Source organism: Pseudophryne corroboree, chromosome 12, assembly GCF_028390025.1.
Source record: "Pseudophryne corroboree isolate aPseCor3 chromosome 12, aPseCor3.hap2, whole genome shotgun sequence".
NCBI classification, from domain to species: Eukaryota; Metazoa; Chordata; class Amphibia; order Anura; family Myobatrachidae; genus Pseudophryne; species Pseudophryne corroboree.
The window spans coordinates 103,986,790-104,002,779 of record NC_086455.1 but is presented as its reverse complement, the minus strand read 5'-3'; the positions used below and the strand labels follow the sequence as shown (position 1 = coordinate 104,002,779).

Below are 15,990 nucleotides of genomic sequence, written 5' to 3'. Positions count from 1 at the left end.
TGCAGTGTAAAAATAAAGCAGCCAGTATTTACCCTGCACAGAAATAAAATAACCCACCCAAATCTAACTCTCTCTGCACATGTTATATCTGCCTCCCCTGCAGTGCACATGGTTTTGCCCAACTGCTAACAAAATTCCTGCTGCAATCAACTTGGAATTACCCCCAATATGCGGAAGATTGGATATCTTCTTACTGTATATTCTCATTGGGACATATTCCAGTTTCAATATTCACACCTTCCAGTTTCAATTTTGTAAAAAAAATAGTGCACTTCTAGGCTCACTTCAATGAGTGTTGTAAAAACTGTAATAATGTTTTGATGTCCCCATCTGGGGGTAAGCATAATTATTTCTAGTGAAATATTAAATAACAAAAATATATAAAAAAATACTGATTATTATTGTCTGGATGAGTTCCTCTGGCATATGTCCTTCTGACTTGTGTGTCTCTGTGTGATAAGTAATATTCCTTGTAATGCATTCCTCAGAATCAATGTATTGCAACTAGCATTGTGGTACTGTCAGCTGCGCCGTGCCTGGAAAAAACAGGGGGCATGACCTAATCATGGGAGGTGTGCACAAGCCCCCTTAGACCACAGAACAGGGGGACACTATGAGCCCCTCAGCCTGGGGCAAATCCAGAGGGGGATGGATCAGTGTGATTGCTCCCCTCCGACCCTGCAGAGACAGAGGAGACTGTGCTGGGCTGGGGAGACGCAGTATGCTGATACAGTAGGTAGGAGGGAAGAAGGGAGTGGACCAAGGCTCCTGCTGGGCCCCTCCAGCAAGCCCTGAGTGTGTAATTAGTACCCACTCCCCCCAGGGACCCTGGTTTTCAGTGCATTTTAATAAAAGGCTCAATAATTTTGCATATTGTAACCAAGGTTACTTTCTAATATTGAGTCCCTAGGAATATTTCTTTCACAATCTGAACAGTTGCATATCATGTAATGAGGGAATTGATGCTGTTTTAAAGGCAAAGGGTGGTCACACCAAATATAGATTTGATTTACATTTCTCTTCTGTTCATTTACTTTACATTTTGTTAATTGATAAAAATAAACTAATAACACTTCTATTTTTGAAAGCATTTGTACTTTGCGGCATTTTTTCCACACCTGCCTAAAACTTTTGCACAGTACTGTAAGTAGTACAGAATAACACGTTTGTCTCATTACTTGTCACGTTCCCATTGGGATTATGGTGGTCCAATAAAAAAATAATAATCTTTTGGTTAAGTATTTATTGGACCATTGTTTTTTACTCTGCTTCCCATCCCTTGAAAATCCTGGCATAATTAGAAAACTACATAGATACCTCAGATACTTGGCAGCATCATTGTAGCCAATTGGGGTCACTGGGATCTTCGGCAGTTCAATATCTCTTTCATCCAAGTAAAATGCAGAACCTAAAAAAAAAATGCATGAAGGCATTTAGAAATCGACCTGCTTATCCCTTGATAAACCCGGAAGTTTCATTTGGAAAGTGATTGTTTTTGAACAGTTGAAACAAAGGGGGAAATGTATTATAGCGGCACGGATCGTCGGATTCATCGGCAAGATGTACTAACGAAATGGGTTTGTTGGATCGACCCTATTAAGGTCAACACTCATTAGGTCAACCACTATTGGTCGACAGGCATTAGGTCGACACCATGAAAAGGTCAACGTGAAAAAAGGCCGACATGAGTTTTTTGAGTGTTTTTGGTGTCGTTTTGTTCGTAAAGTGACTGGGAAGCCCAATTAGTGCACCGAGTCCTCGCTTAGTGCTGATGCGCTGTGCCTCCCTGCCCATCCATCTCCAGTACACATGTGCGAGATCTCGCTGCTCATGCAAATTCTCACATGCAGCCTGGAGCTGGCACCCACCATAGCCAGGGACAGCGGTGTACCTGCTGACGAGATAGGGCATCAATAGCTGCAGGTGTTGGAACAGTCTTACATTGCCCTGCTTATCAGCTTGCTGTCTAAAGATAGCATAGCACCCTTGTCACTGGGCATCCACCGCCGCATTTATACATGGGGGCGTGGTATCAGCGTATAAAACATTCCACTTCTCCCATTATGATGATTAATACATCTACCCCAAAGTAACAAAACAGTTTCTTTAGGTACCTATTCATTATCTCCTCGGAAAGCAGGAAAGTACAAAATCTACTGACAGGTCAATGTATGTTCTGATGATTGTATTTCTCTTAAAATGGATCAGTTATTACTGTTTAAAGCATTAACATCCATCATATTTGATGCTTTGTTCTTACCCCTACTTTTGTAGCACACTTCAAAATAAATTGTTTAATCAACTCTGCCTCCAGCTCCTGTTTGTTTTGTTGGAACGTGGACAGATCAAGATCTATGATACAAACATTGGAATCCACGGCCCCTGGAGCCAGGAAGGCCCACATGGTACACCCTGGACCCACTGAATATAGAAAACCAAAGGGTTATACAGAGCTCTATTGTATACCCTCGATTAGTGATATACTGTACAGTGCAATGTTTACTATAACTGGATCGAAGCATCAGTAATTGTATATTTTCCTTACTGGTAGATGGGTAGAATGGGGTGCGTGGATCTCCATTAGTTTGAAGAAGAGTTCCTCTCTGAGCACCCGTGCCTGGTAACCACCAATCAACAGGGAATACTCTGTCTAGGCTGCCGGACACATAATCTGCTGGATCAGAGTATAGAATCATTCCAGCACAACCAAATATCTCCCCGTGTTTCACCTGAAAGAGTAACACAAGACAAGACAAAATCAAATGTATGCTTCTATGAATCTTTGAAGAAGTGATCTGTGTTCTATTATTTTAATTTACTGACCTTATCACCTCTGAATATTTTACCATATCTGGCAATTGCAACAGTGCCAGTTAAATTCAATGACAAGTTCCTTGTTAGGTAATGGAAGTCTTCCACAGTTCCATAATTAACATACACTAGATCTCCCTATGGAAAGAAAGAGTGCTTAGTCTCACTAAAATGAACGCCATAAATAGTCATATAACTGACATAATAGGCAAAAAGCAAATGTTAAAAGAGCAATTATGCCTTGGTAAAGCTTTGCCTGTGGACACAGATGTCCCCCAAACAAGACCTCCTACCTCAGTCTTCTGCCAACTCTGAGTAGAGAGACAGTAACTCATTTACCTCCCTCGAAATGTCACTCTCTCCAATCCCCTCTAGTAGTGAGCACCAAAGTGGGTTGGAGATGGGTCATTAGTAATTAAAGGGTTACTACTAAACAATAAGTAGGTTGGATTGGTTGTTTGAACATTCATTAGCATGTGGTTGGGTTGTTCATCGTTTATAACCCTGAAGGTAGCACTATAGTAGTAGTGCAGTGTATTTAGTGAATAAATTAGATAACAGTATTGCAAAGATTTATTAGAAATGACAATTAGGGTTGCAAGTTTAAATTGGAGAATGACTGTTTATTTTGAACTAGCAATTCCCAGGTTATGGAGTAGTATTTAGGTATTGGAATTAGATAGCGGCGGATAGGTAGGGAACCTGAATGTGAAAGGCTGGGTTGGAGGTTCTATTCACATAGCGGGGAGTCTGTTTCGGCTATATATTAGTGTTATAGGCTTCATGCAGTGTTTTGTAATAAATGTTGCTCTATTGAGATGAATTTGGTACCTAACAATTTGTTATTCCTCGGGAGAGTTTTTTTGTGGAGAAACTCTCTTATATATTTATATGTATTAATGTATGATGTAGAGGCTGTATAATTGATGAGGAATTACACTTAATATAGGTAAGACATAGCTCACTAAAACTCGGGAAAGAAGATAGAGTCGTGGTAACGCAACAGAGTACGAAGGATGAGGTTGCTGGTTCGATTTACTATGAAGATATAATTGTTACATTTTTAAATAGCGGATAGATAAAGTGTATTATTTTTCTTCTGAATTATTATGTAAAACTTTTTAATACATATCAGTTTGTGCAAAGCGGGCCTTGAGATTTGTATGTTTGAGAGTATATGAGTTTATTTATAGTTTATATCCGATTGTATTTACTAGTTTAAACGATTCTCTGTATAAGGTGTATACCCATTATATATTGGGTTAACAGGATTCTCTGTAGTCTTAATTAAGGAGGTTGGACTAGGAGGTGGCTGAGCAGGTGTGGTAACAGGTGTTGCATATTCATTACCAAATTCACCAATGATATTTGACATCACTCTTATAAAAAGGATCCTTGGATTACATGAAATTATTCTTTGATGAAGCCCCTGTAGGAGGAGCGAAACGCGTCAGAAGCTTTACGGTTGGACCCCTGCTGGAGTTAGACCCGTCACATACACCAGCTGCAAGATTCATCTGCTGGTCGAATTATTAGTGGAGAGTGGAGAGGAGCCGCGCATCGGTGCTCGCAAAAGGCACGTAGAGGTGGTGATCTGTGGAGCATTCAGATCGAGCAGGACAGGTTACAGCAGGCGCCAGTGCAGGTGCCGGTTTCCCCGCAGCCAGAAGCCAGCGTGGCAGATGTCGGGATTTCTTCCTGCTGACATTACTTGCTTATACCTCACGTAAGATTCCGGTTGGAGTGGCTCTCATTCACTATTGTCCTGTGTTGGATTGTCACGTTTAAAGGAAGTCTGTTATTAAGTGACTGATTATTGGAAACATCTAATATACGGGTTCCACCAGCAGCTACACTTGATTTAGTTTGACTTTTATTTATATTGAGTCATTTGCTTATAGAGCTTGTCTATACACTTCTGTGCACAGAATATGCTCAAGTCCACCTCCTTTTAATGGAAAGCATTTATATTTGTTATCTTAGATGTTTAAATTATTAAGACCGGTCTTGTTTTATTATTTGTGATTATTCATGCAATATTAAAAAATATTTTTAATTTAATAGGAGTTTGTTATTATTGTCAGCCATATCATATATTTTTTATAGCGCAAAAGTTTAAAATTGGAGGTTTTCTCCAATCCCCTTTCTCTACTACATAACCAAGCCTATATTTTACATGCAGAAATGTGATGGGAAGAGCAGCAGTATGTGACTTGTTGATGTTCTTCCTGCCATTATATGGCTATGCAAAGGCATATATGATGCTAATGACATCCCACACGCCTTCATAATTCTCTTACTCTCATTAAATGAATGTGGCAAGGCATATGAGGATGCAATGTGCTCCACCTCTCTGCTCCCATTGCATATTGGTATTACTATAGGTTTGCATGCTCCTCTGGGGAGGAAAGTTTAATAATAATGCCTGGACTCTGTAAGCACACCAGCTATCAGCTCTGTGTATAATATGGCCTCCTTCCTGTATCTGCCTGCCCCCAGGCTTCCATTGGCTAGTTCAGACAGAAGTCTGGGGTGGGCAGATACAGAAGGGAGGCAACAAATTGCCCTGTGCCAATGTGTGCAGCTGTCATACACTGCGCCGATTGCCGGTGCGTTTACAGACTCCCATCGAGAAGGTGTTTGTAAGAATAGTTAATGATATACTGTTATCCCGCAAATAGCTGTCCTGTCCATGTGATATGCGCTGCAACCGCCACTGATCCTACCCAAAATGAGGAAGCATTAGGAGGTATTAGGGGATGGGTAGGCACAGTTGGAGAGTAACGGACTACAGCTTACTAGAGAGTTAAAACAAGTAAAGAAAAAATAGCCTGTGGTAATGCTTCAACCCCAAGGAACAGACTGGCACCCTAGAAGCCTCTGTAGCCTGTGCAGCCATTGTTGCACTTAGCCTGATAGCTGGAGAGAGGGACCTCTGGGACCACCTAATAATAGGGTAGGCAATTCTATAAGCTACTGTACTACTACTTTACATTGGGATAATAATAGTGACTGCCCTGTCACAGACAAACCAACAGATACTCATCTCTATTGATATAGCCTGTTGGGATGGTGGTCACAATTGGTGTCAGGCAGAATGTGAAAGTGACTGTTAGGCCACACAAGGAGTTCTTGACCAGGTTGCGGATTTATTGGTATCAACAGGTACACAGGTAACAGCGGTAATGGTATTGAATTGGTTAAGTTAACAGCGTCATATAGGTGTCTCACTTCAGGAGCTATGTGCCGGAGTGCACTGCTCTCTAATAGTCTCCAGCTCTAGAATGTGTGGAATCCAAGTGGATACATTTAGAAATTCCTTAGTACTGCTATGCTGGAGAATGAAGCAAACTATAGAGCCAGCCCTTTGTGTGGTATATATACGTGAACTATGAATACAATTTATTGTCATAATCAAAAAACACAACAAATATGACAGATTACATTTTTTTGTACAAAAGCACACCAGTACAATAAAACAGCAAGTCACAGTAGTACAAACATATTTAAGAAATCAACACTTAAATCCAAGCTGAATAGTGTCATCAATCCCCTGTATGTGTCATTAATCCCCTGTATGTGTCATCAATCCCCTAAACATCTTTTGAGACGGTAATTTATTAAAAAGCCTAAAAGATAGATAACTTGAATCAGATAAGATATTCCTTGCTCTCTATAAGGGGCATATTTATCATGAAAAAATTGTGCAATTGGAATTTTTAGTTTTCAATTCTCATTGTATTCTCTCACATTTTTATTTAGTATTCATTATGCCCCCATCAGAAAATGATCACTTCCTAAAAACTGGGCATTTTGAGAAGACAGTTTTTTGTAAAGTGATCATTTTCCCCTTGGCTGTCCGAGCATCTTATTGCCAGGGTTGCCCGGCTGCAGAAAGGATTACTGCAGCTGCGGTCCCCTGCCCCCCGGGTGGCATCTTATTGCCAGGGCTGCCTGGCTGCTGCAGAAAGGGTCACTCCGTCTCAGGATGGCAAACAGTTTCTCTTTCAAAGTCCGAAAATAAAGCATTTTTGGAGTTTGATGAATTTTCCAATTTGTACATTCCCTGGGGAGTGTAGAAATTGTGACAATTAAAGGAAGATGAATTTTTCCCATTAAATTCTTTTACCATAGAGCATATAGGGATACATTTAATTTGCTGGCTGTCAGGATCCCTGCGGTCAGCATACTGATTCCGCCAGCTGGAATCCAGGCTCAACAGGACTTTTCCCACTCGTGAGTGTCCACAACACCAATAGAATGAGAATAGATCCTGTGGCAAGTGCAGCGAGCCACCGAGCCTGCAGCATGGCGAGCGCAGAGAGCCAATAGCATGGCGAGCGCAGAGAGCCCGCAAGGGGGCTCTTTGCACTTGCCCCGCTGCCGGCATTCTGGCGGGAGGGATGCAGCTGTCGGGATATTGACCACCGGCATCCCTTCCACCGGTAAATCACACTGAATCCAGCTCATGAATGGTTGCCAGCTGCACTCCAATAATCACTAAAACAGGTTTAATATAATATAATTCTGCTGTATAAACAATTCTTCTATGAGGCTGGTTATGACTCTATAGGTATGGCACCATATAATCTATTGCTGGGTGTATCCTGAGGAAATTTGAGTTTTCTAGCCTACTGTAATTATAATGGATCTATAATGGAAAACCTACTTATACAAGCAAGTCAGCAATTGCATTAAAGCTTTCCATGTAAATATCTTACCACAATAACACCAGATGGCGAGTAGGCATTGAATGGATTGACTACAGTAGGATCATTTTGATCAGGACTGAGAATCTTTTCAACTTTTTCTGATAGATCACTTTCAGTTCCATCATCAGACAAAATGGAGACATAATTGGGATCACTTGCATTGGGGTAAGAGAGAAGTACAGTGTAGTTGTATATCTTTGCTCCATGAAGACTTGCTTGCCATGTCTTATGAATGTGACTGACAAGTACCTCTTCATCCTGGGTGCTTCCTGCTATATGAGGTTTGCTGGAGAAAAATCTGCAGAAAAGGACATTATTGTTATTATCTTTTATTTATATGGTGCCACAAGGGATCCGCAGCGCCCAGTTACAAAGTACATAAACGAATAATCAAAACAGGAAAACAGTGATTTACAGTCAAAGACAATATAGGTCAAGTACAGATTAAATAAACTTGGCTGCATCAGCAGACGATACTGAAATAAGTATCAGGGTGGCAGAAAACCGTGGGAATTGGTGCCGCTGAACATGGTTTCAATAAAAAAAGGATAAGCACATGAGAGAATAGGGCCCTACTCGTAAGAGCTTACATTCTAAAAGGGATGGGCAGACAGACAGGGGTGACACAGGTGAGGTAGACAATAAGTGTGGAACAGAGAGATTAGGATGAGAGACCGCTGGGTTTGGTGTAGAAGTGGGTCTTGAGAGCCCGTTTGAAATTTTTTAGAAAGGTGGCAAGTCTGAGGGGGAGAGGTAGAGAATTCCAGAGAAAGAGGTGCAACACGTGAAAAATCTTGGAGTGGTAGTAATCAGTAGGCAGGAGAGGCGACGTGCTTTAGCAGAGAGAGAAGGACAGGTGGGAATGTAAAGGAAGATAAGGTCAGAGATGTAAATGGGAGAAGAGTAGGTGGGGGCTTTGTAAATCAGTGTGAGAAGCTTGAATTGGATTTTGAAAGGGAAGGAAAGCCAGTGAAGGGCAAGTAGGAGAGTGGAGGAGGACGTGGTGCATTTGGTAAGGAAGATGAGTTGAGCTGCAGCATTGAGGATAGATTGGAGAGAGACATTTGTCAGGGATGCCAGTCAGGAGGAGATTAGAGTAGCCCAATGTGGAGATGACCAATGAGTGGATAAGGGTCTTTGTAGCATCCTAGGTGAGAAAGGGTCTGGAAATATTTTTGAGATAAAAATGGCAGCTTTGTGAGAGGTGCTGAGTTTGTGTTTTGAGGGAGAGGGAGGAGTCAAGGAATTTCTCCAAGGCAACACACTTGTGGGCTAGAGGAGATAGTTGTGCCATCAATAGATAATTAAATTGTGGGCGGAGAGCTTGGGTGGGAGAGTGGGAAGATGATCAGCTCAGTCTTAGACATGTTAAGTTTAAGAAAGCACTGGGACATCGAAGAAGAGATAGCAGAGAGACAGTCGGAGATACATGTGAGGAAAGCGGGGGAGAGGTCAGGGGAGGAAAGGTAGATTTGAGCATCATCAGCACAGAGATGATATTGGAAGTCAAAAGAACTAATGAGTTCACCTAAAGAGGACATATAGCGAGAGAAAAGGAGAGGACCAATTATAGAATCTTGGGTGACACCTACAGTTAGGGGAAGTGGAGGGAAGGTGGAGTTATGAGAGGTAACAGAGATGGAATAGTCAGAGAGGTAGGATGACAGCCAGAAGAGGGCAGTATCATGCAGAACAGTGGAGTGAAGGATTTGCAGATGGAGTGGGTGGTCCACAGTGTCAAAAGCAGCAGGGAGTTCAAGAAAAATAATCAGAGAGTAGTGGCCATCAGATTTTGCAGCATGGAGGTCATTGCAGTTTCAGTGGAGTGGAGTGGAGAGGACGGAAGCCAGACTGGAATGGGTCAAGTAGTGAATGGGAGGAAAGAAAGGCAGTAAGGCGGTTGTAGACAATACGTTCAAGGAAATTGTAGGCAAAAGGGAGGAGAGAGCTGGGCCAGTAGTTGGAGAGGGTGTTTGGATTAAGGGTAGGTTTTTTAAGAATAGGGGAAACGAGTGAATGCTTGAAGGCAGAGGGGACAGTGCCTGATGAGAGGGAAAGATTGAGAAAGTGGGCAAGATGGGAACAGGCAGAAGGAGAGAGGTAGTGGAAGAGGCAGGAGTGCATAAGGTCAAGTGGGCAGGTGGTGGGGGGTGAGGAATGAATGAGGGCCATTACTTCCTCACCAGATACATGGGAGAAAGATGTTGGTGAGAGGGATGGGGAGGGGTTATAAGGGATGGGAGGTGGATGGTTGTTGATGGTCTGGTGTGATGTGATGTCCTGACGTATAGAGACAATTTTGGATGTGAAGTTAGCAGCAAAATTAAGAGCAGAGAGTGAGTGATGGTTTTGCCAGGGAAAGGGCAGCTCTGAAGTACAAGAACATAAGTTTGAAATGGAGGAGGTCTTCCTTAGAGTGTGATTTCCTTCAGTGTCGCCCAGCATTACATTATGACTTTTTTTCTTGTTTGCACACTTCCATGTTTGTTTGGATAACCTGATCTGTTACTCTGCAGTGGCGCACGCAGGGGGGGAGGGGGGTCCGAGTACCTGGAAACCCCCCCGATGACCCCAAAAAATGTTTTGAGATGGAAACACAGCTGTCACAGTCTCAGCAAAAGCCGCGACCGCGATCATGGACGGGGAGCTGCAGCAACTGCAACACAAGCGGAAATAGTCTTTGTTGGTCGGCATGCCGACCGTAGGGATAGTGTGGGGGCATGATGTTGGGGGAGGTCATGTGACCGTTGGTCTCCTGACCGCTGTTCACATGAATACCACCCAACAGAACACCTCTCAAGAGGATAAACATGAAGTCACTGATTATGATAATACTCTAATATACCAAAATTCTACAAAAAGCAGTTAAGATAACTCATTGCAACATATACAGCATGCTATGGATTAGCAATTTTGCAACCAATTTAAAATGCAGTGCAACCATCAGTATGTCAGCTGCCTGAACACAAATTAACAATATGACAAAATCTTGGAACCAATTTGAAACAACAGAGAAAACTGCAAAACTGGAAGAACCAGCTATAAAACTGTAATCTCTGCAAAGAAGCTACATAGAAATGCCATCATAAAAAGCAAACACGGTAATAAAAGGCTATTGCTGCTCCTCACCTCTATGAGGGGATTCAAGTATTTTGCGCACCGGTTGCCAATAGATGGCACTTGACGGAGCAATTCAATTGTTGTACATTCAGGCATGCACAGCCGCCGGCGCTGACATTATTGTTATGCTGTTACGTCATTCTGATGGGCTGGTAACTAGTAGTATATAATCCTGCAGGGCTATGACAGGACTAATGTGAACAATCTAAAATGTGTAATGATCTCAATAGCCGATTACTGTCTCTGGGGTAAAAAGCAGCAAGTTTTAAACCCACAATTTTGTAAGCTGTTGTTGTTTCTTTGAACATTACATTTTTATACTTGATTAGCCTTTTGGTATTGGTCCAAATGTATTAAGCTTAACAAGAGATAAATATGAGATGCATAAAGAGTGATAAATGACCAGCCAATCAGCTTCCTAACTGCCATGTCACAGGCAGTGTTTGAAAAATGACAGGAGCTGGTTGGATGGTCATTTATCTATGCTTTACAATGGGTTTTCTTTTTGACCACACTTCAATAGGTTTTATGACCTTTAGGGCAACTATACGAGAATTGTTCTTGAGATAAACTGCTGTGGACATGGGGGGTCATTCCAACCTGATCGTAGCTGTGCTAAATTTAGCACAGCTACGATCACTTGCTGACATGCGGGGGACGCCCAGCACAGGGCTAGTCCGCCCCGCATGTCGGGCCGCACCCACCCCCGCAAAAGTACAAAAGAATCGCACAGCGGCAATGCTTCTGTACTTGTAGAGTTACTCCCGGCCAGCGCAGCTCCTGCGGCTGGCCGGGAGTTACTCGTCACTGCCCTGGGTCGCAGCGGCTGCGCGTGATGCCATGCAGCCGCTGCAGCCTGCCCCCCACACGGTCTGGCCACGCCTGCATTGGCCAGACTGCACCCCAAAACTGGTGGCCAAACTCCGCCATGCCGCCCCCTCCGGCCCAGCGACCGCCTCTGCCTGTCAATCAGGCACAGGTGATCGCTAAGCAACGATGCCCATTGGCTGTCTGGCATGCACCGGCGCACTGCGGTGCCGGCGCATGTGCTGTTCTGACCGGATCACACCGCTGCGAACAACTGCAGCATGCGATCGGGTCGGAATGACCCCCATGGCTTCCACCCAAAACTGTCTAGGCCTGTTTCCCACGGGTGTGTATCATAGGGTCGACAGTAACTAGGTCAACAGTCATTAGGTCGACCACTGTTGGTGGACAGTGACTAGGTCGACACCTGAAATAGGTTAACATTGTCATTAGGTCGACATGAGTTTTTTTATATATTTTTTTGGTGTTGTTTTCTTCGTAAAGTGACCGGGAACCCCAATCAGTGCATAGTGTCCCGTCGCATGGCTCGCTTTGCTGCCATGCTTCGGGAAGGTGCCTCGTTCCGCTACCACTGCGCTCGGCACAGGTTACTATTCCCATTCGTAGTCCACGTAGATCGTCAAGTATGAAAACGTTCACAAATTGAATTTTTTTTTAAAAACTCATGTTGACCTTTTTGTGTGTCAACCTAATAGCAATGTCGACCCAATGCATGTTGACCAATAGTGGTCGACCTAATGAATGTCGACCTAAGTGCTGTCGACCAGATACCTCTCCAACTACTGTACAAAGTGGTTAACCTTTTTTTTTTAACTCACACTATTTCATAAAGGAGCATAAGCAATGGTCAGTTGATGCTCTATTCCACATTTTTTTTTAATTGTTCCATCTCTCTGTTGAGATATTCCCTCATCATTATCAGATCTCAGATCCTGAGTCTTTGACCTGTTTGCAGATTACAAGAGATTTGTTAAAAATCAATCTTTTTCGCCACTTGAGATGTCTGTTTAATGAACTACATGTCACAAACCAGGGACTTAGCTGCTCATACATGGTCTGACAGTGCTTCTACAAGGTGGATCATCCTGTTCCAGGGTGATGTCAGTGCTTTCCTAAGGTGCATGAGCGCAGCCATAATGGATCTTATTAATTGATTGCTAATATCCAGTCACTGCATGTCTGCCCCGCTCACTCACATAACTGCTCTCTCCTATCCTCTGCAAGAGCACCTTATTTAAAGCTGCACTTGTCACTACAGTAGGTCGCTATGTAGCTTCCTCTGTGAGCTCACTCTCTAGTGTGTACTGTACCTTCTGATTCAGATTCGCAGCCTGGACCAGAGCTTGTGTTACCTCTGAATGTACCTGTCCATCTTGCCACCTGAGTCTGTTTATATCTAGTCTGCAGTGTTATCGCTCTTGCCAGTATCCAGAAGTCTTCAAGCCTGTGTTCAGTGCTACTGCCTATTCCAATCCTACTCCAGCTCCAGTCCCCATTGGCTGCAGTCCAGTGCAACTTGCAAGTACTCCTCCAGTTCCAGTCTGGTTCTAGACACCTCTTGATTCCTCCAGTTTCAGCCCGGCTTAAGGTATGTTCAGTGTTCTCCAATTCCAGTCTGGTTAACCAGCATGTTTTCAGCCTGTGTTCATCATTCCGGTTCCATTCAGTTCAGCCCACTATGTATATTCTGGTCCCAGTCTGGTTTCAGCCTGACTTATTACTGCATTGGTCTGAAATATCCATTTATTATCATTGACTGTAATATTACTTCCAAGTGTCAAGTCTTCAGTGTTCTACCATTTGTGACTTCAAGCAAGTCTCCTGTTAACAACACACCTGCTCATTGAGTGTTGATGTGGACTGACCATATATTAGATACTTCAGCCTGTATTGCTGCTTTGAGAGTTCCACATTATTTCCACTACCCTTCACAGCATATTTGCCCCAAGCTTGCCTCTGGGACTCTCTCTGTGCATCAAACCATTGATGGTGGTTGTTGTCCTGTCTTGTCATTAAGTGTTGGTGTTTCCAGTGGAGTGGTCAAGCCTGGGTGCTGGGGACTGAGTACTGTATCTGCATCATTCTCTGAGTGCGTAAGCTACAGGCAGCCAGCTCTGGAAGTTGGGTTGTACAACATTCAGTGGATTCCAGGAGGGTTATTGGTTATTTGAGTTACCTTCTGTCCAATTAGAGTTCTCAAGCACTGGTACCAGCTCCACGGTCCTTGAATTCCTTTTACTTGGTTACAGGTACTGGCTGAGGGTTTCCAGTAGTCTCCTACCTCCCTGATGACCTAGGGTTTTATTCCATGTTGGTTTCTATCCTTGATCTGTGAATAAGCATTTGATTTGCTATTGAATAAGCATTTGATATGCTCACTTAATTTCCTAGTCTCCTCGTCAGTCAAGTCCATGGATCCTGACATGGATCAGACCCTCAAGCCCATGACGGTACACATGTGTCATTCTTGTGAAGTCATCTATAAATATCACAAAATATCTCTATCCACTTACAGACTTTACTTCCATTGGACAACACACAACTAAATGTACTATCTCTAGTGGTTTTATAGCTCTGTTTACTGACTTGGGAAATGCCTGACAACTCGGTTTCCCTAATATGCAGCTCTCACATACAGGTTTCTCTGTTTTAGTCACTGTCATTCTTGTGAACATCCCGTTCTGTAGCTTTTGAACACAGTAGTATTCAAGGTGACCAAATCTTCTATGCCAGAGTTTTAGTGAATGTGACTCAGTTATCGCGAAACAGTGCTATGTATAAAGGATATACAATTGCTGACACCTTGTGCTTGTAGCTATGATGGTTACTTTTCTTTTTCTTACGTCCTGGAGGATTCTGGAGTCCACATTAGTACCATGGGGTATAGACGGGTCCCTTGGGAGTCATGAGCACTTTAAGAGTTTAATAGTGTGGCCTGACTCCTCCCTCTATGCCCCTCCTACCAGACTCAGTTTAGAAAATGTGCCCGGTGGAGCCGGTCACAGCTAGGGGAGCTCCTAGGGGCTTTTCTAGTTTTATTATTTCTCATACGTCCTAGAGGATGCTGGGGTCCTTTACTTTAGTACCATGGGGTATAGATGGTTCCGCAGGAGCCATGGGCACTTTAAGACTTTTTCAGAGTGTGAACTGGCTCCTCCCTCTATGCCCCTCCTCCAGACCTCAGTTTCGAAAATGTGCCCAAGCAGACTGGTCGCACTGTAGTGGACCTCTACTGAGCTCTACTAAAAGACTTTATTTAGGTTTTTTATTTTACAGGGAGACTGCTGGCAACAGTCTCCCTGCTTCGTGGGACTTAGGGGGAAGAAGTAGGAACCAACTTCCTAAATAGTTTCATGGCTCTGCTTCTGCTGACAGGACACCATTAGCTCCTGAAGGGTACTGAACACTAGCTGCGGCTATGCACTCACTCCCACAGCACGCCGTCACCCCTTTAACAGAGCCAGAAGTCATAAGACTGGTGAGTAGTGTTACCGGAGATCTGCAGAGAGGGACCTCCGGTCATCGTGACGGCTTAAGGTACCGTGCAGTGAGCGGGAACACTGCGCAAGCATGCTATCCATAACAAAGAGCCCAGCAGGGTGCAGGACGCATGGGGAGGGGGGGGGGGCGCGCCCTGGGCAGCATGAAACCTACTCTCACTGGCAAAAGGTAGCATATGATGTTGAGGCACAGTCCTACACCCCCACCTGTATAGAGATTAAAAATTAGCTCTCAGGGGAAACACGCCATTACAGGGGATGGAGCTTCTTCCTCAGGCAGCCAGCACACTGTTCAGCGTCATTTTCTCCCACCTGCTGCAGGGGAAGAACCGCTGATCTTCCTCCACACTTCTGAATCAAGTATCACGGTGCAAAAGGGGGGGGGGAGTGTGATTTGGGTGCTCAGTTACATTATTGGCATTTTATAAGCGCTTAAGGTCTCTGTGTACAAGGTACATGACAAAGGGATTTTTTCCTTGACGCTGAGTTGTGAGCTGGCAAATCCTGTTCTTTGTCCTTCTGACAGATTTTACTGTGGGTCTGTCCCCAATAAGCCGCGGAGTGTCTGTGGTGTGATTGTGCACGTGTGTGGCATGTCTGAGGCAGGGAGCTCTTCCCCTGAGGGAGCCATTTTAGGGACACAGAGTTGTAATGTGGTGGCGCTGCCATCGCACCACGAGCCTGAATGGGTGAAAGAATTATGTGATAGTGTGAATCATATCAGTAAGAGATTGGATAAGTCTGAGTCTCATGCAGAAAACTGGAGAAAATCCGTGGAAATTTGATTTTTAATAGTTCTGCCTTTTCAGGGCCTGCTCCAGGCCTACTAGTACCCTGAGCGTGAACATGTATAAGCGCCCCCCCCCCCCCCCCCCACACACACACACACATACACACCTATGCGCGCGCCAGGAAAATTGGGCGCGGCCTCTGGAAAGTGGGCGTGGCCTCATAACTTCATATTATTAGACTATAAATAAATATATTTTCACACCCCCTCTACGCACACAATTAGCAGC

The 15,990-nt window shown here is 43.8% G+C and overlaps 1 protein-coding gene across 2 annotated transcripts in view; it reads right to left on the bottom strand.

Moving 5' to 3' along the window:
- Window positions 1-15,990, bottom strand: part of LOC134980847 (putative N-acetylated-alpha-linked acidic dipeptidase) — a 466,241-nt gene that overhangs the window by 410,470 nt on the left and 39,781 nt on the right. For both annotated transcript variants that reach the window (XM_063947838.1, XM_063947839.1), the window contains exons 3-6: window positions 7,533-7,821; window positions 2,824-2,949; window positions 2,546-2,729; window positions 1,318-1,408 (exon numbers count right to left, since the gene is read on the bottom strand). In XM_063947838.1, coding sequence (XP_063803908.1) covers window positions 1,318-1,408; window positions 2,546-2,729; window positions 2,824-2,949; window positions 7,533-7,821 — 690 coding nt within the window. The remainder of the gene's footprint in view (window positions 1-1,317; window positions 1,409-2,545; window positions 2,730-2,823; window positions 2,950-7,532; window positions 7,822-15,990) is intronic.